This window comes from Hypanus sabinus, chromosome 9, assembly GCF_030144855.1.
Source record: "Hypanus sabinus isolate sHypSab1 chromosome 9, sHypSab1.hap1, whole genome shotgun sequence".
Classification (NCBI taxonomy): domain Eukaryota; kingdom Metazoa; phylum Chordata; class Chondrichthyes; order Myliobatiformes; family Dasyatidae; genus Hypanus; species Hypanus sabinus.
In genome coordinates, this window is record NC_082714.1 from 110,789,022 (window position 1) to 110,815,265 (window position 26,244).

Sequence of the window (26,244 nt, forward strand, 5' to 3'; positions counted from 1 at the left end):
TGAATGCCTCTGATCTTGGTTTCAGCAGATTTCAGAGGAAAATGTCTTACGTTTGTGAAAGTTGAGTTGTTCAGTGCATTTATGATGGAAGTTAATTAATTTGTGTATACTGTATAATGTATCAAGAATATGGGGTTAATGCAGGCAAGTAGCACAAGGTTAAAATATCAACCATGTGTCATTGAATGGTAAAGTAGGCTTGGATTACTAATTAGATTGTCTGCTGAAATGGCCTGAAAAACTATTAATTTTAAGGCTGATTAGAGATAGACAATAAAGGTTATTTTTTCCAGTGGTTGAACTTTCACTGCCTATTACATAATAGGAAATAAGCCAATTTTAGTTTTTATGTCTACAACAGACAAAAGTAAAATAAGTGAAAATTATGTTAAGAAAGTTATGTATAATTTGATTGTTCCTTCTTTAATGTGGCTGCCTGATATTTATGTTGATTTCTGTCAACAGTGCACTTGATGTCTACAGTTTTGATGACAGCTTCACAGCTGAACCCACTGTATCACTGGGGGTAAGTCTTCCTCTTTCTGTTCAATTAAGTGGTTTACGGTAGTTTGTCACATATTTCAATATTCTTTAGTCATGAATGCTGTTTTATTAAATAGAGCAAAACAAAGAATATCTTGAATCACAGCAGGATAAATATTACTTTTAACACTGTATTATATCACTGAGTCCTCTGATCCACATCTTTGTCTGACTTGTACAGACAAATACAGTCGGCCCTCCTTATCCGCGAGTTCCGCATGCACGAATTCAACCAACCGCGAATCGAGAAAACCCAGAAGTGCTCTTTCAGCACTTGTAGTTCGAACATGTACAGGCTTTTTACTTGTCATTATTCCCTAAACAATGCTGTATAACAACCATTTTACATAGCATTTACATTGTATTAGGTATTATAAGTAATTTAGAGATGATTTAAAATATACGGGAGGATGTGCATGGATTATCGTCGATCGGGATTTAAAAAATCGGAAGTTCTCTTACTAAGTAAGTCGGAACAGGTATATCTGGTATTATTTAGTGTCAGTTAGTCAAATGTTTGTCTTAGTATATAGTATATATTTTACCTTTCTATGCATATAAAACACTTAAGAACGTATGTTTCAGCGCCGGGCTCAGGAACAGATGTTCCCATGTTCAATCCAGTGACAGACCACTCCCGAGTGCGCTCTCCATCCGTGCTGGGTTGATGTGGAGGATCAAAAACCCAAAACCCAATAATTAAACCACTGTGTTGCTTAGTAATAATTGTAGCTTTCATTGGGGCAGGGCCTTTCTTACTTTATCCTTTAAAATTGTTCGGATCCTCGACTGACGTAGCCTAACACTTTTCCAATGACCGATGGCATTTCACCTCTTTCCGATCACTTTATTATTTCCACTTTATTTTCAATCGTGATCGTGAAAATTTTTGTGAACAGAAACACTGCGGATTCAGAGCTCAGTTGCCGGGTCCTAATGTCCACTGTACTGAGACAGGTTAAATAAGGTCTGGGGTTCCACCGAGTCCCAAGGTCCACTGCATTGAGACAGGTTGAATAAGGGACTTGAGCATCTGCATTTTTTGGTATCCGAAAGGGGTCCTGGAACCAATCCCTCATGGATAAGAAGGGCCGACTGTAACAAATTGCACCAAAGGGTCTGGCAGATTGGTTCACCATTTCTCCTGATCTTCTTTCTCCATAATATTACTTGTGATAAGAAATGTTAAGCGTTTCTAAGCTGAAAAACACCACTATCTTTGCTTATCTACATGAATACATTGTAACCAAATCCACTTATTTGTGCCTGCACATAGATTCAACAGAATCATGAAATTCTTTAATTAAAAACCTGGAAGACAATGTATTGAAAGAATAATTTAAAAACCATCTGTTGTTTTTAACAGATTAAAACCAACATTATATGCATACATTATAGGCAATACTTTTACAGGTGTAATCAGTTCCTGTTGGTAGTCGTACCACTTTTCTGCAGTTTGCAATCCATGCAAATGTCCTGGGTGGCAAAAGAGTTCTAATTTCTCATATACTTTAGAACTGCTGTCTAATGCATTGACAATATAAGGAACAGTTTTTGTCTAACTTGCATCTAAAATTGCATAAAATGCAGGAGAATTGATATTGAACAAATATTGTACTGTATAAGCATTGGAGGGTAAACGACGGGGTAAAGCAGAGTATCATTGGCATATATGTGAAAAATCACACTTTTTCTATTGACATTGGGGAAACCCCCATTGCGTTGGAAAACAAAGGAGAAGACTTTTGGGAACATCAGGTATTATCATGGGCGTGTTTGAAAAGAAAGAAATGTTGTGTAACTTTGGTGTTGATTGAATGAACATCATGCAACAGTCATCAGCGCTTATGCTCCCAGCAAATACAAGACCATTGAACAGTTCTACACCAAACTTCGCTCTGTTCTGTGCTCAGTCCCTGCAAACTAATCCTGCTCGGTGACTTCAATGCCCGAGTAGGCTGCAATCACAGTCACTGCTCTTCAACTCCATCAAGATGATCTTCTGCCCCTCAAGATCTGGCTCATCTCCACTATTGTCTGCTGATGGAACCACACTGATAAAGGACAAAGAGAGCATACAACACAGATGGAAAGAGCATTTCAGCCAGCTCCTGAACTGCCCTTCATCAGTTGACCTTCATCTAGACCAAATCCCCCAACAGCCTATTCACGAGGAACTAGATAATCCTCCCTCAGTAGATAAAGTCAAGAAGACTGTCACGCAGATGAGCAGTGGCAAGGTGCCCGGCAAGGATGGAATACCTGCTGAACTGTACAAGGCACTCAGCAAGGAATCACTTGAGACTTTCCACAGCACCCTGACTAGCATTTGGAAAGAAGAAGAAATACCCCCTGACTTCAGAGGTGCAATGATAATCGCCCTCTACAAAAAGTAAAGGTTCAAGGACTGACTGCGGGAACTACAGAGGCATCTCACTACTTTCCTTTACCGGAAAAATCCTCGCCCGCATCATCCTCAACAGACTGATTCCAACAGCGTCAGAAGAGAACCTTCTGGGGTCGTAATGCAGCTTTTCTGTGGTGAGACAGATACAAGAGAATTGCCTAGAACAGAACATGACATTATACTCTGTCATCATTGATCTGACGAAGGTGTTTGACACGGTCAACAGTAACCTGCTGTGGATCATCCTTAGAAAGCTGGGCTGCCCGCAGAAATTCACTGCACTCATCTGCCTCGATGGCATGACAGGACAAGTGTTCTCAGATGGTTCCCCATCTGAGACTTTCAACATCTCAAAATGCGTGAAGCAAGGGTGCGTTCTAGTACCAGTGCTCTTCAACCTTTTCTTCATCCAAATGCTGAAGCATGCTGTTAAGGACCTAGACCTGGGTATTTACATAAGATATCACCTAGATGGATTGATGTTTGACCTGAGACACCTTCCTACAAAGACCAAAACATTGAGGAGGCTCATCACTGAAGCCCTGTTTGCTGATGACTGTGCCCTCATGCAGGCGACAAGTTCTCTGCTGCCTCAAAGCTGTTTGGCATGACAATCAGCTTCAGTAAAACAGAAGTTCTCCTACAATCTACACCAAACAGTCACCCTCCTCAGCCATGCATCGCCATCGATGGCACTGTCCTGAAGAATGTGGAGAGCTTCAAGTATCTAGGAAGCACCATCTCCAGTGACAGATCCCTTGACAAAAAGATCATAGCAAGGATCCAGAAAGCCAGCCAAACACTCGGGAAACTCAGTGTCAAAGTTCTGGAGCACAAGGACATTCAGCTTTCAACCAAGCTCAAGGTGTACAAGGCTGTGGTCCTCAACTCTCTCCTGTACAGCTGCGAAACCTGGACCCTGTACCGCAGGCACATCATACAGCTGGAGCAATTTCACGTGCGCTCTCTGTGGTCGATCATGAGGATTCGATGAAAGGACCGAATCACCAACCTGGAAGTCCTTGACAGAGCCAACAGCACAAGCATTGAGGCAAGGATCCTCCAGGCCTAGCTACGCTGGACTGGCCATGTAATCCGCATGGGTGAAACAAGGATCCCCAGGCAGCTGCTCTACAGTTGACTTGAGCATGGCAGTCGCAATCAGGGCCGCCCCAAAAAATGATTCAAAGAAAATTTGAAATTGTACATCAAATGGGCAGACCTACAGCCTCGACAACTTGAAGAGTCTACAACGGACAGGGCTGCATGGCGTGCCCTGAGCAGAAAAGCTGCATCTGACTTTGAAGATGATGAAATCAGCGCCTTGCAGCAAAACGAGACTGATGCCAGAAAGCTGTGTATGCCTGTTCGAACAACTGCCATTCCATGTCCAACCTGCAACCGCATGTGTGCTTCAGCCTTTGGCCTCCGAAGCCACATGCATATCCACAGATGACTGCAAAATGTTTAGTCTTCCTCTGACCCCGAGAGACAACCACCAATGATTGAATGGATAAGAATTGAAAACAGACAGGTCCTGTGCAGCAAAATGGACGGGAAGAGGCTTTGGCCAAAATGATATGGTCAGCTGAATCACAGGCTTTAGTCAGAAAGATAAATGAGCAATAGGTTTTATTTCCCAGAATAACCTGATAGAAATAACAATAAAAAAGGGAATATCATGAACCTAGTGCACTGAAAGCGATGCTGATAATGGCCACTATAGGAAGCACCAATCAGTGACACTGACAGAAGCACTCACAAGACTGACTGGGGATAGTGCAGTGTTGAACAAAACACCAATAAAACATTGAATGTGTCTGCACTGGTGCTGTAACTCTACAGGTTGCAAAGGTTATTTGTATAAGATAAAATCACAGCAGGGAATTCATTTTGGGAAAAAAGGGCTGTGTGCATACATTTACTGATGCTTCTAGACACATCATCAGTGATGTTCCTGGAATCATCGGGTGTTTCGGGTCTTTCAAGATCATACACCCTTCTCCAGGTGACCCAGCCAAGGCTGATCAGACCCCAGCTTGTGTCCAGATGGCTAGCTGCACATGACTCCATGGCTCCCCTCTCTTGAGCCACAGCCACCTTGAGGCCCTCTCTGCTGCATCGGTGGTACTGAGGATGGCTCTCCTCTTCCTCTCTCCCTCGATGCCCAAATTGCTGTAGGCTCTGGCTGAGGAAGGGGCTGCGAATCCCCTACAACCAACTTCCACTGGGAGACACCTCGCTCTCCGTCCAGCCTGCTGGCAGTTGCTGACCAGTCCTGCATACTTAGATAGCTTCCTTTCAAAGGCCTCTTCCAAGTGATCTTCCCATTGGACTGTCAGCTCCAGCATCACCACCTGCTTCGTAGACTCAGAAACAAGGACAATGTCTGGTCGCAGGGTGGTGGCTGTGATATGGTCAGGGAACCTCAGCTGCCTTTCAAGGTCCACCAACAGATGCCAGTCTCTTGCAGAGGTCAGGATACCTGCAGATGTTCTTTTGGCAGGTATTGGCTGTTCCTCAGCTCTTACAAAGGCAATGGTCTGCTTGGAGGGCCGGGACCACTTCACCTACTCCACTCCTGCTTATCTTTAGAGGCTAAAGAACTGTCCAGAATTTATCCAGTTCCTGAATTATAAATATCATCTTTAGACCCTTCAAATGAATTTAAACAGGAAGAGCTTAATTTCCATGTTAGAACATTTACAAAAATATTTCTTGAATCTTGAATTGGGTGGCCATGATAGTAGCACTGACTGCCATATACAGTGCCTATAAAAAGTATTCACCCCTTTGGAAGTTATCATGGTTTTTTTTTGTTTTACAGCATTGAGTGATTTAATTTGGCTTTTTTGACACTGATCAACAGAAAAAGACTCTTTTGAGTCAAAGTGTAAACTGATTTCTGCAAAGTGATCTAAATTAATAAAACATGAAATAGTTATGCACCTCCTTCAAGTTAGTATTTAGTAAAAGCATCTTTGGCAGCAAATACAGTCCTTAGCCTGTGTGGATAGCCCTTTATCAGCTTTGCACATCTAGACATTGCATGTTTTCCCTGTTCTTCTTTACAAAACTGCTCAAGCTCTGTCAGATTGCATGGGGATCATGAAATAACTGCCCTTTTCGAGTCCAGCCACAAGTCTCAATTGAATTGAGGTCTGAACTCTGACTTGGCCACTCCAGAACATTAACTTTATTTTAAAGCCATTCCTGTGTAGCTTTGGCTTTATGCTTGTGGTCATTGTCATGCTGGAAAACAAATCTTCTCTTGCAGACTGTATCAGGTTTTGCTGCATTCGTTTTACCCACTACTTTCACAAACCTTCCAGGGTCTGCAGTGAAACTTCCCCACAATATGATGCAACCACCACCATGTTTCACAGTAGGGATGGTGTGTTTTTGATTACAGTATGTGTGGTGTTTGACTTGCGCCAAGCATAGATTTAAGTCTGATGGCCAAAAAGCTCAGTTTGGGTTTCATCAGACCATAGAACCTTCTTCCAGCTGACTTCAGAATCTCCCACATGCCTTCTGGCAAACTCTAGCCAAAATTTTATGTGAGATTTTTCAACAGTGGCTTTCACTTTGCCACTCTCCCATAAAGTTGCAACTGGTGGAACACCTGGGCGACATCTCAGCCACTAAAGCTTGTAAGTCCTTCACAGTTGTCAGAGGCCTCCCTCATTATTCTGCTTCTTGCATGGTCATGCAGCGGTGTGCTACACGCAGTGCTGAAATAATGACATGTAGTCGGTGAGCTGCAGTTGCAAAAAAGATTTATTCGAACTTCGCGGCCTCACTTTAAAGCCTTCCTGATCCCGCCCTCCCCAGGTGGGAATGCTATAGGGGGCGCGTATTCACAGTCCTGTCCCGCACGTGGGCTTTTCCCCTTGCTGGTGAAGCTGACTTGGTGCCCTTTTTGGGACTGGCCTCAATGCCGCCGCGCACCGATTTGTGAGCTGGTTCGAGTGCGCTGGGAAGTGGGTCGCCACATAACCCCCCCAGAACCGGCGATACACCCCCCAATGTCCACAGTCTGGGCCGGACTCCGTTTGGGAGGTCTGCCTCTGCGCCACGGTGCCAGAATCTCGACCGGCTCCGCCACGTCCACGTGCGCCGGTTTGAGTCAGTCCACCATGAAAACCTCCTCTCTTCCCCCCAATGTCCAGCACGAATGTGGACCCGTTGTTTCTGATCACCGTGAATGGCCCCTCGTAGGGCTGCTGTAGCGGTGCCTGATGTCCTCCCCATCGTACAAAAATGAACTTACAGTTTAGCAGGTCTTTGGGTACGCAGTTCGGGTTCTGCCCATGCTGCGAAGTGGGTATGGGGGCCAGGTTACCGAGCCTCTCACGTAGTCTGCCCAGGACTGCTGCGGGTTCTTCCTCTTGCCCCCTTGGGGCTGGTATGAACCCCCCTGGGACGACCTGGGGTGCGCCGTACACCAACTCGGCTGACGAGGTGTGCTGCAGATCTTCTTTGGGCGCCGTGCGGATTCCAAGCAGGACCCAGGGAAGCTCGTCCACCCAGTTAGGTCCTCTCAGGCAGGCCATGAGAGCCAACTTCAGGTGACGGTGGAAATGCTCCACCAGTCCGTTCGACTGTGGGTGGTACAGCGGCGGGCTTCTGCGTCCCACCGCTGGTGGTAGAAGCACCATTGTTCGTTGGTCTCCTCACCCCTCCCTCTGGGGTTAGTGGGCTCTGCTGCCGGGCCTGGTCTGGTCTGCTGCTGGGAGCGTGGCCTGGCGATCGGTGCGACGGACGCCCCACTCTCCTTCTTGGCTCTCCACAGCAAGTCCGCCTGGGCTGCCACCTTCCAGGGGTTGCTGAAATCCACATCGGACAACTGCTCCAAGAATGCCTGCTTAAACATGAGGCAGGGCTTGTGTCCTCCGGCCAGGGACAGCATCTCGTTCATCAAAGCCGATGGCGGTCTGTCTCCCAAACCATTCAGGTGCAGTAAGCGGGCAGCTCGCTCGCGCCGTGAGAGTCCGAAAGTCCTTATGAACAGGACTTTGAATTCCGTGTATTTGCCGTCCACTGGGGGAGACTGTATGAACTCCTCAACCTGGGCCTCTGTTTCCTGGTCGAGGGAGCTCACCACGTAGTAGTAACATGTGTCCTCCGAATGTGGAATTGGGCTTCTGCTTGCTGGAACCATAGGTGAGGTCGCAGCGTCCAGAAGCTTGGCAGTTTTAATGAAACTGCATGAACAGATGCGGCATCGTTCATCTTTGGCCCAAATATCATTTGGGCCGTTGGGGTCACCAATTGTAGCGGTGTGCTACACGCAGCGCTGCAAAAAAGATTTATTCGAACTTCGCGGCCTCGCTTTAAAGCCTTCCTGATCCTGCCCTCCCCGGGTGGGAATGCTGTCGGGGGCGCGTATTCACAGTCCCGTCCCACGCGCGGACTTTTCCCCTTGCTGTGGGACTGGCCTCAATGCCGGCGCGCGCCGATTTGTGAGCCAGTTCGAGTGCGCTGGGAAGTGGGTCGCCACAGTCACTCAGTTTTTGAGGATGGCCTGCTCTAGACCGATTTGCAGCAATGCCATATTCTTTCCATTTCTTGATGATTAACTTAATGGTAAACCAAGTGACTTGAAAATTTTCTTGCATCCATCTCCTCACTTGTGCTTTTCAAAAACCTTTTCATGGAGTTACTTGGAGTGTTCTTTTACCTTCATGGTGTAGTTTTACCCAGGATACTGGCTCACCAACAGTTGGACCTTCCAGATACAAGTGTATTTTTACTACAATCAATTGAAACACCTTGACCACATACAAGTCTTCAAAAACTATTTAACTAATTTTGTGATTTCTAAAACTGATTGGCTGCACCAGTGGTGATTTGGTGTGTTATATTAAATGAGGAGAAAATATTTTATTCCAGAACCTCAAAAAAAAACTGCTGGGGAATAGTTTGGTGTCAATACCGGAACAAGCAAGGAAAAGTTACTTTTTCTTTGTATTGTTACGAACCCCGTAACTGGGTTACTTACCAGCAAAGAGAGAGACGTCTGTTGGAGTCTGGTGATTCTATTTTTAATAGTGTTTATTAGCAAAAATACACAAAAATAATATCAATGCAAATATACAGATAATATACGTCGTCAATACTAAACCTAAAAGTGCGGGTATAATAATAATCAATAAGAAATAAGCTCTATAGTTGTCCAGGGGATAATGAATTGTCCGATGGAAATATAAAGTTCGCTGCAGTTCACACAAGTTGCCGTCTTTTGGTTGTCGCTGTGTTGCAATTGTTGGAGAGAGAGAGAGAGAAAGAGAAAAACTTGCCAGCTTTCCTTTAGGATTTCGATCCGTCAGGTGTCTCGTTGTCGTGGCCGTTCAAGTGTGACCTCTCCTTTAGCTAAACCGTTCTTCCGTGATGAGCCCACCACCCAGGCAAGGGAGGATGCACACGAGCTCCCACCGGCTTTTGCTATAAAACGCTGTCACTGGATTTCTAGCGTTTTTCCTGGTGCGTCTAAAGGGGTGTTCCCCAGACCCCTCTTTTATCCTCACTCACGGGGTCTCAGATGTCAGTCAGGTTGGGATGATTGTTAGGATGACCACTCTGGTTGTCCCCTGAGGGGTTTCAATGAATAGTACAGTACTCAATACACAATTCTTTCTCCAAGAGACAATAGCAGTAGTCAGTGGTTCCGTTCCGCTTATGTCAGGAGACATTCCAAACCTTGTGTATTCTGCATCTCTCTCTCTCATTTCCTGGGTCTCAGACCTGAAATAATAGCGATCTTGCGATTCTCAAAATGGAGGGGGCGACTTTGTACCCTTCGGCCCCTCAGAGTTGCTCCACCTTCGTAACAGTGTTATACAGCTTTCAGCAGGTATAATATACTTGCCACTTCCCCCTTACTGCATCATTTGAATACAAGTGCTCAGCATCCTTTCCCTTAACCAGTAGATTTGTAATACTCAGTCTAGGATTTAAGCTAATAAATTCCGACTTGTTTACAGGAGAAATTGCCTCATGGGACAGAGATCAGAAGCAGTGTTCGATATCATTAAAAACTGAACCCCAGCTGTTTTGAAGGGTGATGAAGGAAAAAAAATCTTGCGTTTCTAAAGAGTTATAATGTTCAAAAACTTCACAGTCTCTTAACAAAGTATGGTCATAAGAATATAAACAACTGAAGCATGACTAGGCCATTCAGTCCCTCCTATTTGTTCAACCTTTAAATGTAATCATAGTTGATCTTTTTCAGCAGCGTCACAGTCTTTCAGTAACTCCACACCTCTTAATTTCATTTATACCTAAACACTTAAACATAATTTTCTTAAATGCCTGCAAGTGACTGAACCTTCACAGGCCTCATGGTAAAAGAAAATCCAAAAATTCACTACATATTTATGGACATTTTTCTTCTTATCACTGTCATGGATGATCTCTAAATTTGATGCTATGATTCCCCCTCTTTCCATATACCTGGTTCCAGACAACTTCAACATCAGCTCCGTCATTTGCTCTCTCTCCACCCAGTAGAAATATTTAAATGGGATCATTTTCATTCTTCTAAAATCAAGAGAATGCAAATCTGATCTATTTAATCTTTTGTTGCATGAATAATCCACTATTGCAGGAATCAATCTGATGAACCTTTGCTGTGCTCTGATGTATTTTATTAATCAGAGATTAGACCATACATTGTCGTCTCACCAGCTCTTTAGTTGGAGCAAGATGTCTATACTTGTATTCAAATCCTCTTGCAATAAATGGAAATATAATTTTCCTTCCTACATGCTTGCAAAAGCTGCATATTAGCTTTCAAGTCATTGGTGCATAAGGACTCACAAGTTATTAACACCAACATCTTCCAATCACCATATGAAGACTACTGATCTACCAAATTATCAATTAATATATTTACTTTGAAACTAATGGCATTATGATCACTAGATGCAAAGTATTCCCCTACACAAACGTCTGTCATCTGTCCTGACTGATTTCCTAATAGCAGATCAAGTATTACATAAACTTTAATTGGGACTTCTATGTACCTATTAAGGCAACTTCCCTGAACACATTTGACAAGCTCTATTCCTTTTACAGTGTGAGAGTCCCAGACAATATGTGGAAAGTTAAAATTCCCGATTTGTTCCTCTAATCCCTGCGGACTGTTGGGTGGTTTATAATATAGCCCATTAATTTGGTCATACCTTTCTTATTCCTCAGTTCCACCTCATAAAGCCTCACTAGAAGAGTTCTCCAGTCTGTCCTGACTAAGCTTGTCTGTCCTGACATTTTACCTGACTTGTAATGCCATCCTTACCACTCTGCTGTGTGTAAAACAACAGAACCCTGGAAGATTGAGCTGCCAATTCTACCCCTCCTGCAACCACAAGTTTCACTAATGGCTGCATTATCATAATTCCATATGTTGATTCATGTTCTGAGCTCACCTGCCTTTCCTACAATTGAAATTGAAATATATGCAGATAATAACATTAGTCGCACCGTGCTCAACCATTTGATTCCTGACTTTGAGGTCCTATCATCTGTCTCCACAACCTTCCCACAATCTATTGTGGTTTCCATTCCCCTGCAACTCTAGTTTAACACCCAGCCCCTTCTCACCCCACCCTGTCCATGCAACACTAGCAAATCTTCCCATTAGGATTTTGAATTATGTCCAATCAGTGAATGGGAATGCAAGAAGAAGAGGCGACTTCACACAGGTCTGAGATTGTAGATTAAAAGAGCAGTGCTTTGCAGCAGTTTTTGGAGTTTGAACTGTGCCCATTCAGTGAATGGGATCATTTGGCAAGGACGAATTAAAATAAGGCAAGGGCAAACAGAGCAAACGCTATGTGAATGGACCAGAGTTAGAGTGATGAGGCATTGGCTTTAGCTCATCAGGCTTAGGCAAAGTAAGTATGTGGAAAGTTTCTTCTTTTTTATTCTTTATTCCTTGTCTGTTAGGATAGAATTAGTGCAGTGAAAATGGTTCCAGGGTGGGTTGTGTTCTTTGTGTGAGATATGAGATTTCTGGAAGACTTCCAGTCTCCCAGATAACCATATCTGTATCAGGTGCAGTGTGCTGCAGCTCCTGTGGGAACCTGTTAAGGAACTGGAGCTGCAGCTTGATGAACTTTGGTCTCATATAGGAGACTAAGGAAATTATAAATAGGAACTACAGGGAAGAAATCATCCCTGGGTTGCAGGTGGCAGGTAAATAGATGACAGTCAGGAGAAGAAAGGGAAATAGGCAGCCAGTACAAGGTACCCCTGTGGCCATTCACTTCAATAATAAGTACTCAGTTTTGGATATTGTTCAGGGAACTGCAGTGACTGGTCTCTGGCACTGAGTCTGGTACTTTGGTTCAGAAGAGAAGAGAGGTGAAGATGACTGAGTAGTGATAGGAGATTCCATTGTTAGAGGAATAGAGATGAGATTCTGTGGATGCATAGAGACACCCAGATAGTATGTTGGCTCCCAGGTGCCAGAGTCAAGGATCAAGTCCATGTCATTCTAAAGGGGAAGTGTGAGCAGCCAGAAGTCTTGGTATGTATTGGCACCAATGACATTCGTAGGAAAGTCAAGGAGGTCCTGAAGAGAGATTGTAGGGTAGAAAGCTGAAAGCAAGACCTCCAGGGTAGTTATCTCTGGATTGCTGCCTGTGCCACGCACCAGTAAGGGTAAAGATAAGAACATTTGGCAGATAAATGTATGACTAAGGAACTGGTGCAGGGGGAAGGGGTTCAGATTTCTGGATCATTGGGATCTCTTTTGGGAAAGCTATGACCAGGGACAAGTTACACCAGAACCCAAGGGGGACCAATATCCTTGCAGGTAAGATTGCTAGAGCTGTACAGGAGGGTTTAAACTAATCTGGCAGGAGGATGGGAACTGGAGTGATAGAGATGAGGATGGGGCAGTTGGTTTACAAACTGAGACAGTGTGTGTTTGGACTGCTAGCAAAGACAGGTCGATGATAGGGCAAAAGTGCAGTCAGTGGGATGGATTGTAGTGTAAAAGCGGGGAAAAATTGGAAAGGGTGATGACTGCAGGATTGAAAGTTTTATATTTGAATACACACAATATAACTCCTTACAGACAGCAGCAGGAATTAAACACAGGTTGTTGGCACTGTAAACTATTACACTAAGCAATATACAATATATACAGAATAAGGTAGACAAACATTTCCAAAGCTGGAGATTGTGGCTGAAAGAAGATTATAACTGGGAGCTTAACATTCGAGGATACACATTCTATTAAAAGAACAGACAGGCAGACATAAGGGGTACAGTAGCTGTGTTAGTAAAAACTGAAATCAACTATTCAGAAATTAGTGATATAGGATCACAATGTTTAGAATTGTTGTCAGTAGACCTAAGAAACTTCGAGTATAAAGACCCCAATGGGAGTTGTATACAGACCACTAAACAGTGTCAAAGATGGAGACTAGAAATTACAATGGAAGATAAAAAATGCATGTTAACAGGGCAATGTTAGAAAAATCTGGTTGGTGCAGGATCCATGGGCTTTTTAGAGCAGGTTGTGATTGAGCCCACTAGGGAAACAGGTATTGTGCAATGAAGTGGAATTGATTAGAGAACTTAAGGTAAAGGAACTCTTAGGGTCCTGTGATCATTAAATGATAGAATTCTCCCTGCAATATGTGAGGATGAAGCTAAAGTTAGATGTATCAGTATTACAGTGGAGTAAAAGCTATTACAGAGACATAAGTGGAGCTGGCCAAAGTTGATTGGAAGGGGACACTAGCAGAAATGAAAGCAGAGCAGCAATGGCTGGAATTTCTCTGAGGCAGAAGAGATAGTGGGTGCATTAGTAATGATCTTTCAAGAGTCAATAGATTTGGGCATGGTTCTGGAGACTGGAAAATTGCAAATGTCACTCCACTCTTTAAGAAGAGAGCAAAGCAAAAGAAGGGAAATTATAGGCCAGTTAGTCTGACTTTAGTGGTTGGGAAGATGATGGATGCGGTTTTGGGGTATGGGGAACATGATAAAATGTGCCGAAGTTAATATGGTTTCTTTAAGGGAAAATCTTGCCTGACAAATCTGTTGGAATTCTTTGAAGAAGGAATAAGCAGAATAGACAAAAGATAGATGTTGTGTACTTGGATTTTCAGAAGGCCTTTCACAAGGTGCCACACATGAGGCTATTTAACAAGTTAAGAACCCATATATTAGAGGAAAGATACTAACATGGATAAAGCAGTGGCTGATTGCAGGAGGCAAAGAGTTGGAATAAAGGGAGCCTTTTCTGGTTGGTTGCCAGTGTCTAGAGGTGTTTCACAGGGACATGTGTTGTGACTGCGTCTTTTTACTTTATATGTCAATGATTTGGATGATGGAATTGATGGCTTTGTTACAAAGTTTGCAGAAGATACAAAGGTAAGTGGAGGGGCAAGTAGTTTTGAGGAAATAGGCTACAGAAGAACTCAGACAGATTCAGAGAATGGGCAAAGAAATGGCAGATGGAATACAGTGTCGGGAAGTGCGTATGGTCATGCACCTTGGTAGGAGAAATTAAAGAGTTGACTGTTTTCTAAACAGAGAGAAAATACAAAAATACAGGCATAAAGGATTCTTGAGAGTCCGTGTGCAGGATTCCCTAAAGATTAAGTTGCAGGTTGAGTCAGTGGTGAGTAAAGTAAATGTAATGTTAGCATTCATTTCAAGATGACTAGAATATAAAAGCAAGGATATAATGTTGATGTTTTATAAAGCACTGGTGAGACCTCACATGGAGTGTTGTGAGTAAGTTTGGACTCCTTATCTAAGAAAGGATGTGCTCGCATTGGAGAGGGTTAAAAGGAGGTTCTTGAAAATAATTCAAGGCTTGTCTTATGAGGAGCGTTTGATGGTGCTGGGCCTGTACCCACTGGAATTCAGAAAACTGAGGTTGGGGTGGGGGGGATCTCATTGAAACGTATCAAATCATGAAAGGACACGATAAAGTGGATGTCGCGAGGATGTTTCCTATGGTGGGGGAGTCTCAGACTAGAGGACACAGCCTCAGAATAGAGGGGCAAACATTTTTTTTAGCCAGAGAGTGGTAAATCTTTGGAATTCATTGACACGGGTGGCTGTGGAGGCAAATTCATTGGGTATATTAAAGGCAAAGGTTGATAGATTTTTGATTAGTCAGGGCATGAAGAATTACGGGAAGAAGACAGGAGATTGGGACTGAGAGGGAAATGGATCAGCAATGATGAAATGGTGGGGCAGACACGATGGCCAAATGGTCTCATTCTGCTGCTTTTTCTTGTGGTCTGATTAGTCCCCCTCCAGTTCAGGTATATAGATCCCCGGAAAAGAGCCCAATGATCCAAAAATTCAACATCAACTCCTTAGTCCTGTGTTAAAACTGTATGTTCTTCCTATTTCTTACCTCACTATCATGTGGCATGGATAACAACCCTGAGATCACGACCCTGGAGGTTCTGTCCTTTAACTGAGCTCCTAACACCCTGAACTCATTTTGCAGGAGCTTGTCACCCATCCTACCCACGTCATTGGTACTGACATGGACCATGACCTCTGACTGCTCGCCATCCCAGTTAAAATGCCAAGAACTCGATCTGAGATGTCCCAGGCCCTGGCACCCGTGAGGCAACATACCATCTGGGAATCTCATTCTTGTCCACAGAACCTCCTTTTTGTTCCCCTACCCATAGCTCACCTCTTCTCCCCTTTCCCTCCTGAGTCACAGAACCAGACTCATGCCAGAGATCTGACCACTGTGACTTTTCTGTTCTGTGTCATCCCCTCTAACAGTATCCAAAGTGGTATGCCTGTTGTTGAGGGGGGTGACCAACAAGGGTACTCTGCACTGGCTGCTTAATCCCTTTCCCCTTCTTAACTATCACCCAGTCGCCTGCATCCTGTACCTTGGGTGTAACTACTTCTCTATATGTCCTATTTATCACTTTCTCAGCTTCTCAAATGATCCAGAGTTCATCCAATACCAGATTCACCTCCTTGATGCACTTCTTGCAGGTGAAGTTGTCAGAGAACATTGGAGGTCTCCCTTCCTTCCTAAATCCTTAATGCAAGAGGAGCAGTCATCTATTCTGCCTCGCATCCCTACCGTTCTAACTGCAAATTCAATGAAAGAAACAATAAAGAGACTGAACAAAACTCTACCTATAGCTTTTTCACATTTTCCCCTTGCTGAAGGCTCAGTTAAAGCATCAAATAACCACTCTTAACACTGTCCTCTCCAACAATGGCCTTACTTTTATTTGTTCTTGCCAATCAATCCCAATCACTGATTAGCTGTTGTTTAAATGCTAAACTGCTGTGAGTTGATGCCTTATGTACTCATTCAGCTAACATGAATAAGCTATGTCTTCCCTCGCTTCTGATCACTGATGGGCCTCTATTGGGCCTCAATCATCTTACACTGCTCAATATTCTTCACTCTTCTTGCACCATCCATGTAGCCAGATAGGATTGAAAAGCAATAATGAGAAATATTCTACATTTTTAAAAATTTTCTCTTACTGGGAAATATTTCATCAGGTGTTAAAAATTCAGTCTCTTCACTTCTAGTCCACCATGGCTACAGGATATTATCTATAAAATACATTGTAATTAACCCCAAGAAAGACAAGGGGCACATCCAAGTAGCTTGGCTGGCATGTCACAAAGAACTAAATGATTTTTTTTCTTTTATATTGCCTTATGATTTTATGAATAGATAAAAATAGTAATATATTCTGCTTGTAGGGAGTTCAGAACCAGGGAGGTAGAAGATATGCAGACATTTAGGCAGCACACTAGGGTAGCAGCTAGCATAATGCTATTATGATGGCAGCGACCCGGGTTCAAGTCTGCTGTCTCTCAGGAGTTTGTAGCTTCTCGCCATGTCCATATGAGTTTTCTCCAGGTGCTCTAATGTCCTCCCACATTCCAAAGACATGTAGGTTAGTAGGCATAGTTGTTCACATGGGTGTTATGGGCAGCACAGGCTTGTTGGGCTGGAAAGACCTATTACTATACTATATTCCTACATAAAATAAAGAAATAACATTAATCCATCAGGAATTCAGTAGAAATTGTTTTGCCCAGTGAGTGATCAGAACATCAGACTCACCATCACAAAGTTTAATGACTTTTTCTCACTTTATTCCTATGAAAGATCACAAACTTGTATGTTACTTTATCCACAATTATCCTAGCAACAATGTACATTCCACTCCAGGCCAGCATCATACAGCTACCAGAGGACCTTAGTACTGTAATCAGCAGTTCCGAAACAACACACCTTGATGCCTTCCCTCTCATTACCACGGATTGCAACCAGACCAACTTAAAGAAGTCTCTGAACAACTACAGCCAACATATCACCTGTCTGACTTGAGAAGCCAGCACACTTGACCACTGTTATACCACCATGAAGAATGCTCACTGTGCCATCCTGGCATATAGGCAGAGATTAAAAACTGCAGCACCAGTGGTGAGGATCAAGTAGGGGTGGTTAAGGGAGGCAGAGGAGTGCTTATAGGACTGCTTTGAATCAGAGGACTGGACAATATTTAGGGACTTATCTTCAAATCTGAATGAATGTGCGCAGTTGTCACTGACTTCATCAAGACTTGTGTGAATGAGGATGTGCCTTTGGAAACGTACTTAACATTTACAAACCGAAAGCCAAAGAAGAACCAAGAGATTTGTAGCCTGCTGCAGCATTCAACACCGATGATCCAGAACTATACAAGAAGTCTAGGTATGATATACTGAAGGCTACTTTAAGTCTGCAAAGCAACTCTGATTGAAGTTAGAGATGGAATCAGATGCACATCAGGGTTTGCAGGCCATTACTTTCTACAAGACAAAACCTTGCATCATGAATGGCTGTGATGCTTCACTCCTGGTGACCCTGTGATCTCTATTTTGGGGGGCTAATATCAGAATTTTTTTCAAGACGGTGAAGCCTCATAAGGCATCAGGCTTGGTAGGGCATTGAAAAGCTGTGCCAACCAACTGGTGGGAATGGGGAATGTTCAAGGACATCTTCAGTTGGAGATTCCCACCTGCTTAAAAAAAAGTGCAACAATCATACCAGTGCACAAGAAAAACAAGGTGATCTGCCTGAATTACTATCACATAGTTGGACTCAGATCTACTGTGAATAGGTACGTTCAGATGTTAATAATGGCCAGAATCAGCTTTTGCCAAATCAAGGACCTGGACCTGATGCAATTTACCTATCGGCATTATAGGTTTACAGCAGATGCAATTTCAGTAGCCTGCCACTGTTTATTGATTACAGCTTAGCAATCAACACCATCATACCCTCTGTACTAATCAACAATCACCAAAATTTGGGTCCCTTTGCCTACCTCTACAACTGGATTCTTGACTTCCTCATCGGGAGACCACAGTCAGTGCTGATCAGAAGTAACATCCCCTCCTCACTGGCACATCTCAAATTAGCCCACTGTTGTACCCTCTCTATACCCCAGACTGTGTGGCTAGACAGCTCAAATGGTATCTATAAATCTGCTGATGACATCTATTTTTGGCAGAATTTCAGGTGAGAAGATGTAGAAGAGTGAAATAAATCAGCTGGTTGAGTGGTGTATTCAATGTCAATAAGGCCAAGAAATAGATTGTGGACTTCAGGAATACGGAAGTCAGTGAAATACACATCAGTCCTCGTTGAGGGTTCAGCAGTGGAAAGGGTGAGGTGTTTCAAGATCCTGGCTCTGAATTTCTCTGAAGATCTACCCTGGTTCCAACATATTGATACAATTACAAAGAAAGCATGACTGTGGCTCTATTTCATTAAGAATTCAATGAGAATTGGCATGTTACCAAAGACTAATAAATTTATACAGGTGTATTGTGGAGACAATTCTAACTAGTTGCATCACTATCTGGTATGGAGGACTCGTTGTGCAGGATCACTTCTGGTAAGATAGTGGCATGTTTGCACAGAATAATCTCTCAGGGGCCATCCAAAGGTGCTTTTTTTTTCTTTGTTAAATGTGTTTTTGATGATCGCAAGACAATTCTTCTCCAAGAACTTTGAAGTAACTAGATGGGTGTTGCCAGTGGAACCAACCAGGATGTTGGAGATAAAATTGAAAGATGGAATTGATGGTTTTGATGCCAAGTTTGCAGACAATATCAAGATAGGTGGAGGGTCAGGTAGTTTTGAGAAAGTAGAGAAGTTACAAAGGTCTTAGAATAGGAGATTGGGCAAAGAAATGGCAGATGGAATACACTGTAGGGAACTGTATGGTCATGCACTTTGGTAGAAGTAATGAAAGGATTGACTATTTTCTAAATGGGGAGAAAATACAAAAAAACTGAGGTGCAAAGGGACTTGGAAGTCCTTGTGCAGGATTTCCAATAGGTTAATTTGCAGTTTGAGTCTGTAGTGAGGAAGGCAAATGCTATGTTAGCATTCATTTCAAGAGGACTAGAATATAAAAGCAAAAATGGATTGTTGAGACTTTATGAAGTGCTGCTGAGGCCTCACTTGGAGTGTTGTGAGCAGTTTTGGGCCCCTTACCTTAGAAAGGATATAGAACCATAGAACATTACAGCACAGTACAGGCCCTTCAGCCCTCCATGTTGTGCCGACCCATATAATCCTTTAAAAAAAAGTACTAAACCCATGCTACCTATTAACCCTCTATTGTTCTTTCATGGTGAAACTGGAGAGGGATTCAAAGGACTTTCACAAAAATGATTCCAGGATTGAGTGGCTTGTCATATGATGTATTTGATGACTCTGGGCTTGTATTCACTGGAATTCGGAAGAATGAGGGGGGACCTCATTGAAACATATCAAATGGTGAAAGGCCTTGATAGAGTGGATGTTTCTTATGGTAGGAGAGTCTAAGACCAGAGGACACAGCCTTAGAATAGAGGGACGTCCTTTGAGAACAGAGATGAGAAGGAATTTTTTTAGCCATAGTGTGGTGAATTTGTGGAATTCTTTGCCACAGGCAACTGTGGGGGCCAAGTCTTGTGTGTATATTTAAGGCAGAGGTTGTTAGATTCTTGATTGGTCAGGGCATGAAAGGATATGGGGAGAAGGTAGAAGATTGGGGCTGAGAGGAAAATTGGATCAGTCATGATGAAATGGTGGAGCAGATTCAATGGGCCTATTTCTGCTCTTGTATCTTATGGTCTAAAGAACCGACTGGGATGTCAGAGAAGATGCTGGCAAAGGTGTTGAAGGGGCTGGCTGGGATGTCGGAGGAACTGCTTTGGGTTTGGAGGAACAGACTTGGCAGCAGACCATATTGCTGCGTGTTACATTCAGGCTTTGGAGTTGATGCGTGATGCAGTATAACTGTGGGAGATTGTCTCGGACATTTTAGTTACTATCACAAAACTGTTGGACAATGGTAACGTAAGTTGTCCCAGACCTGCTAATCTTGTCTGGTGTGTGACAGATGTCATGGAAGCTGTGTAGCCTTGGTTGCAGCGAGGACTTGGCCTCAAGCCACAGACTTGCCTGCTGTTGCAGACCAGGTGAGGAAGCAGCAGAGATGATGGAGCTTGGCATCTCCATCAGGTGGAGGCCTGGCCTCTCCCCTCAATACTGCTCTCCCATGTTTGAGCAGTGGAATGGCAGGCTGTTTGTGTGCATCTGTGCACTCCGGTGGGACTGTACTATTGTTTGCAGGACATGTTGCTGAAGGTCTTGGGCTATGTTTTTTTCCACATGAGTATGCTTCTTTGCTCACTATTTTCAATGTGCTATTTTGTTTGTTTTGCACCTTCACACCCAGAGTTACATTGTTTCGTTCACTGTATCTATTATGGTTGAATGATAATTAAACTTGATTTGATCAGAAAAATCTGCAGAAAGTTGTAAACTTAGCCAGCTCCATTGTGGGCACTAGTCTTTCCAGCATTGTAGACTCCTTCAAAAGGTGTTGCCTCAAGAAGACAGCATCTATCAGTGAGAACCATTACACAGGACATGCAATTTTCTCATTGCTACCATCAAGGAGGTGGTATAGGAACCTGAAAACACATACTTAATGTTTCGGGAACAGTTTCTTCTCCTCTGTCATCAGATTTCTGAGTGGACAATGGGTCCATGAACACTACCTCACTTTTTTATTACTCTTTTTTGCACTACTTAATTTATATATACATATATATTTTTATTGTAAGTCATAGCTTTTAAAATATGTATTGCAATGTACTGCTACTACAAAGGAACAAAACACGGAATTTCATGTCATATGCCAGTGATATTAAACCTGATTCTAATTCTGACCATTATGCTTACCAACATAACTGCTTTATGACAGATTTCATAGCATCTGTCATGCAATTTGCCCTGATACATCTTGCAAACAAGGGTACTCTTGTCAGAATGTTGTTTCTGGATTTCATTTTGGCATTCAACACTATTGTCCAACAGACCTTTGTGTTTAAACTACTACTCCTCATTCTAATAGACCACTGTACAAATGGGTATTGAACTTCTTAATAAACAGAACAGACCTCAGATAGTCAGGATGCACATCATCTCCAACACAGATACCCCTCCAGTGATATGTGATGGGGCCCATTTCTATACACTCATGACTGCATGGCCAGAATTTCTGAGTACATTTTGTCAAGTTCACCGATACTATAACAGTGATGGGGCTCATTACCAACAAATACGTTTATAGTATGTGTGTATATAGTTTAAAAAAAATAATTATTGTGCTTTTCATCTTATTGTGTTTTTTGTGCTGTATCAGATCTGGAGTGACAATTATTTTGTTTTTGTTTACACTTGTCTACTGGAACTGACATTAAACAATTTTGAATCTTGGCCTCAAAACAAAAGAAAATCTGCAAAATGCTGGAAATTCACATAATACATACAAGATACTCGAGGAACTCAGCAGGCCAAGCAGCGTCTGTGGAGAAGAGTAATTAGTTGATATTTCGGGCCGAAGCCCTTCATCAGGACAGGAAAAAAAGAGATAAGTCAGAATAAGGAAATGGGAGGAGGGAAGGAAGAAATACAAGGTAGAAGGTGATAGGTGAAACTGAAAGAGGGAGAGCAGTGAAGAGCTGGGAAGTCGGTTGGTGAAAGAGATAAAGGGCTGGAGAAAGGGAAATCTGATGGGAGAGGACAGAAGGCCATGGAGGAAAGGGAAGGAGGACCATCAGAGGGAAGTGATGGGAAGGTAAGGAGAAAAGGTGAGAGAGGAAAATGGGAATGTGGAATGATGAAGGGGGCTGCTGTGGTAGTCTTGAACCAGAAGTTCAAGAAATAGTTGTTCATGCCATCAGGTTAGAGGCTGCTCATACAGAATATAAGGTATTGCTCCGCCAACATTAGTGTTGCCTCATTGCAGCAGCAGAAAAGGCCATGGATTGACAAATGGGAAGTAGAGTTAAAATGGGTGGCCACCAAGAGATCCTGCTTTTTCTGGCAAATAGAGAATAGGGGCTTGGTGAAGCAGTCTCCCAATCTACATTGGGTCTCACTGATATACAGGAGGACCACACTGGGAGCACTGGATACAGTCGTTGATAGAGAAGGGACGCACTCAGACCGATGGTTTGAGATGTGTCGATTTTAATGCGAGGAGTACTGTATTATGAATAAAGCAGATGAGCTTAGAGGTGGATCAGCATTTGGAGCTATGATGTTATGGCCATTACAGAGACTTGGATGTTACAGGGACAGGAATGGCTACTTCAAGTTCTAGGCTTCAGATGTTTCAGAAAGGACAGATAGGAAGGCAAAAGAGGTGGGGACATGGCATTGCTTATCAGAGATAGTGTCACGGCTGCAGAAAAGGAGGAAGTCATGGAGGGGTTGTCTATAGAGTCTCTGAGTGGAAGTTAGGAACAGGAAGGGATCAATAACTCTACTGAGTGTTTTTTTATAGACTACCTGATAGTAACAGGGACATCGAGGAGCAGATAGGGAGACAGATTTTGGAAATGTGCAATAATGACAGGGTTGTCGTGGTGGAAGATTATAATTTGCCCAGTATTGATTGGCATCTCCTTAGAGCAAGGGGTTTAGATGGGGTGGAGTCTGTTAGGTGTGTTCAGGAAGGTTTCCTGATACAATATGTAGATAAGCCTATGAGAGGATAGGTTGTACGTGATCTGGTGCATGGTCAGGTGTCAGGTCTCTCAGGCGAGAGCATTTGGAGATAGTGATCACAATTCTATCTCCTTTACCACAGCATTGGAGAGGGATAGGAACAGACAAGTTGGGAAAGTGCTTAATTGGAGTAAGGGGAAATATGAAGCTGTCAGGCAGGAACTTGGAAGCATAAATTGGGAACTGATGTTGTCAGGGAAATGTACAACAGAATTGTGGCAAATGTTCAGTGGATATTTATGTGGTGTTCTGCTTAGGTACGTTTTATTGAGACAGCGAAAGGATGGTAGGGTACAGGAACCATGGTGTACAAAGGCTGTTAAAAATCTGGTCAAGATGAAAAGAAAAGCTTACAAAAGGTTCAAAATAACTAGGTAACGATAGAGATCTATAAGATTATAAGGCTCACAGGAAGACCCAGAAGGGGCCTTGAGAAAGCCTTGGCGAGCAGGATTAAGGAAAACCCCAAGGCATTCTGCAAGTATGTGAAGACCAAAAGAATAAGACGTGAGAGAATAGAACCAATCAAGTGTAACAGAGGAAAAGTGTGTATGGAACCGGAGGAGACAGTGGAGGTACTTAATGAATACTTTGCTTCAGTATTTACTATAGGAAAGGACCTTGGCGATTGTAGGGATGACTTACAGCAGATTGAAAAGCTTGAGCATATAGACATTAAGAAAGAGGATGTACTGGAGCTTTGGGAAAGCATCAGGTTGGATAAATCAATAGGACTGGACAAGATATAGCCCAGACTACTGTGGGAGGTGAGGGAGGAGATTGTTGAGCTTCTAGCAATCTTTGCATCATCTATGAGGACAGGCGAGGTTCCGGAGGATTGGAGAGTTGCAGATGTTGTTCCCTTATTCAATAAAGGGGGTAGAGATAGCCCAGGAAATTATAGACCACTGAGTCTTACTTCAGTAGTTGTTAAGTTGATGGAGAAGATCCTGAGAAGCAGGATTTATGAACATTTCGAGTGGCATAATATGATTAGGAATAGTCAGCATGGCTTTGTGAAAGACAGGTCATGCCTTACGAGCCTGATTGAATTTTTTGAGGATGTGACGAAACATATTGATGAAGGTAGAGCAGTAGATGTAGTGTATATGGATTTCAGCAAGGCACTTAATAAGGTATCCAATTCAAGGCTTATTGAATAGGATCCAAAAGTACCTTGCTTTGTGGATCCAGAACTGGCTTGCTCACAGAAGGCAAGGAGTGGTTGTAGATGGGTCATATTCTGCATGGAGGTCAGTGACCAGTGATGTGCCTCAGGGATCTGTTCTGGGACCTCTTCTCTTCATGATTTTTATAAATGACCTTGATGAGGAAGTGGAGGGATGGGTTAGTAAACTTGTTGATGATACAAATGTTAAGGGTGTTGTGGATAGTGTGAAGGGCTGTCAGAGGTTACAGTGGGACATTGATAGGATGCAAAACTGGGCTGAGAAGTGGCAGATGGAGTTCAACACGGATAAGTGGGAGTTGTTCATTTTGGTAGGTCAAATATGATGGTAGTATATAGTATTAATGGTAAGACTCTTGGCAGTGTGGAGGATCAGAGGGATCTTGGGGCCTGTGGTAAACTATGTGTATACCTGTCTGGACACACCCCTCTGCTAACTGCTCCTGTGACTCCACCCACAGACCCCTGTATAAAGGCGATTGGAGGCACTGCTCCTCTCTCAGTCTCCAAGATGTTGTGGTCACGTTTGCAGCTAATAAAAGCCTATCTTTTGCCTCCCGTCTCCGAGAGTTATTGATGGTGCATCAGGGCCTGAGTCCACAGGACACTCAAAGTTGCTGTGCAGGTTGACTTTGTGGTTAAGAAGGCATACGATGCATTGGCCTTCATCAACCATGGGATTGAGTTCAAGAGCCAAGAGGTAATGTTACAGCTTTATAGGACACTGGTCTGACCCCACTTAGAGTACTGTGGTCAGTTCTGGTCACCTCACTACAGGAAAGATGTGGAAACTATAGAAAGAGTGCAGAGAAGATTTACAAGGATGTTGCCTGGATTGGGGAGCATGCCTTACGAGAATAGGTTAAATGAACTTGGCATTTTCTCCTTGGAGTGATGGAGGATAGAGGTGTATAAGATAATGAGAGGCATTGATCGTGTGGCTTTTTACCAGATTGAAGTGGCTAATGCAAGAGGGCGCAGTTTTAAGGTGCTTGGACGTAGATACAGAGGGGATGTCCAGAGTAAGTCTTTTACATGAAGAGTGGTGAGTGCATAGAATGGGCTGCTGGCAATGGTGGTGGAGGCGGATAGAATAGAGTCTTTTAAGAGATACCTGAATAGGTACATGGAGCTTAGAAAAATAGAAGGCTATGGGTAACATTAGGGAATTTCTGAAGTAAGTACATGTTTGGCACAGCATTGTGGACTGAAGGGCCTGTATTGTGCTGTAGGTTTTCTATGTTTCTTTGAAGGAGGACATCTTATTTGTTCTGGAAAGAAAAGCCTCATCCTGAGAGCAGATGTATAGAAAGAAGACAGAGGAATTGAGAGCAGGGGATGGATTTTTACAAGTGACAGCGTGTGAAGAGGTATAGTGTCAGTAGCTCTGAGTCAGTAGATTTATAAATGATATCAGTAGATAGACTGTCTCCAGAGATGAAGACAGAGAGATCGAGAAAGCGGAATGATGTGTTGGAAATAGTGCAAGTAAATTTGAGGGCAGGGTGGAAGTTGGAGGCGAAGTTGACAAGCTTGGAATGCAGTCGACAATGTAGCGGAGGAAAAGTTGGGGAATGATACTGCAGTAGACTTGGAGCAACAACTGTTCCACATAGCCAACAAAAAGGCAGACATAGCTGGGACCCATGTGAGTGCCCATGGCTACACCCTTTGTTTGAAGGAAGTGGGAGGAGCCAAAGGAGAAATTCTTGAGAGTGAGGACCAGTACTGCCAGATGGAGGGAAACTGGCTGAGTATAGTGTCCAGAAAAAAGCGGTGGTCTTTGAGGCCTTCCTGATGGAGAGTGGAAGTGTATAGGGACTGGACGTCCGTAGTAGTAAGTAGGAAGGCACTGAACCAGAGGAATTAAAATGGAGTCAAAGTACGCAAATATTTTTGGTGGGGCAAGAGCAAGCAGAAAGAATGGGTCTACCGGGACAGGCAGGTTTATGGAAGGTAGTAGAAACGGAAGCTGTGGGTTAAAGGAACTATGAATTGGTGGCAGTG

The 26,244-nt window shown here is 43.3% G+C and overlaps 1 protein-coding gene across 1 annotated transcript in view; it reads left to right on the forward strand.

Annotated features, from left to right (window-relative positions):
• LOC132400108 (uncharacterized) overlaps positions 1-26,244 on the forward strand; it is a 187,254-nt gene that overhangs the window by 76,131 nt on the left and 84,879 nt on the right. The window contains exon 9 of the mRNA XM_059981185.1: positions 466-526. Within this exon, the coding sequence (XP_059837168.1) occupies positions 466-526 (61 nt within the window). The remainder of the gene's footprint in view (positions 1-465; positions 527-26,244) is intronic.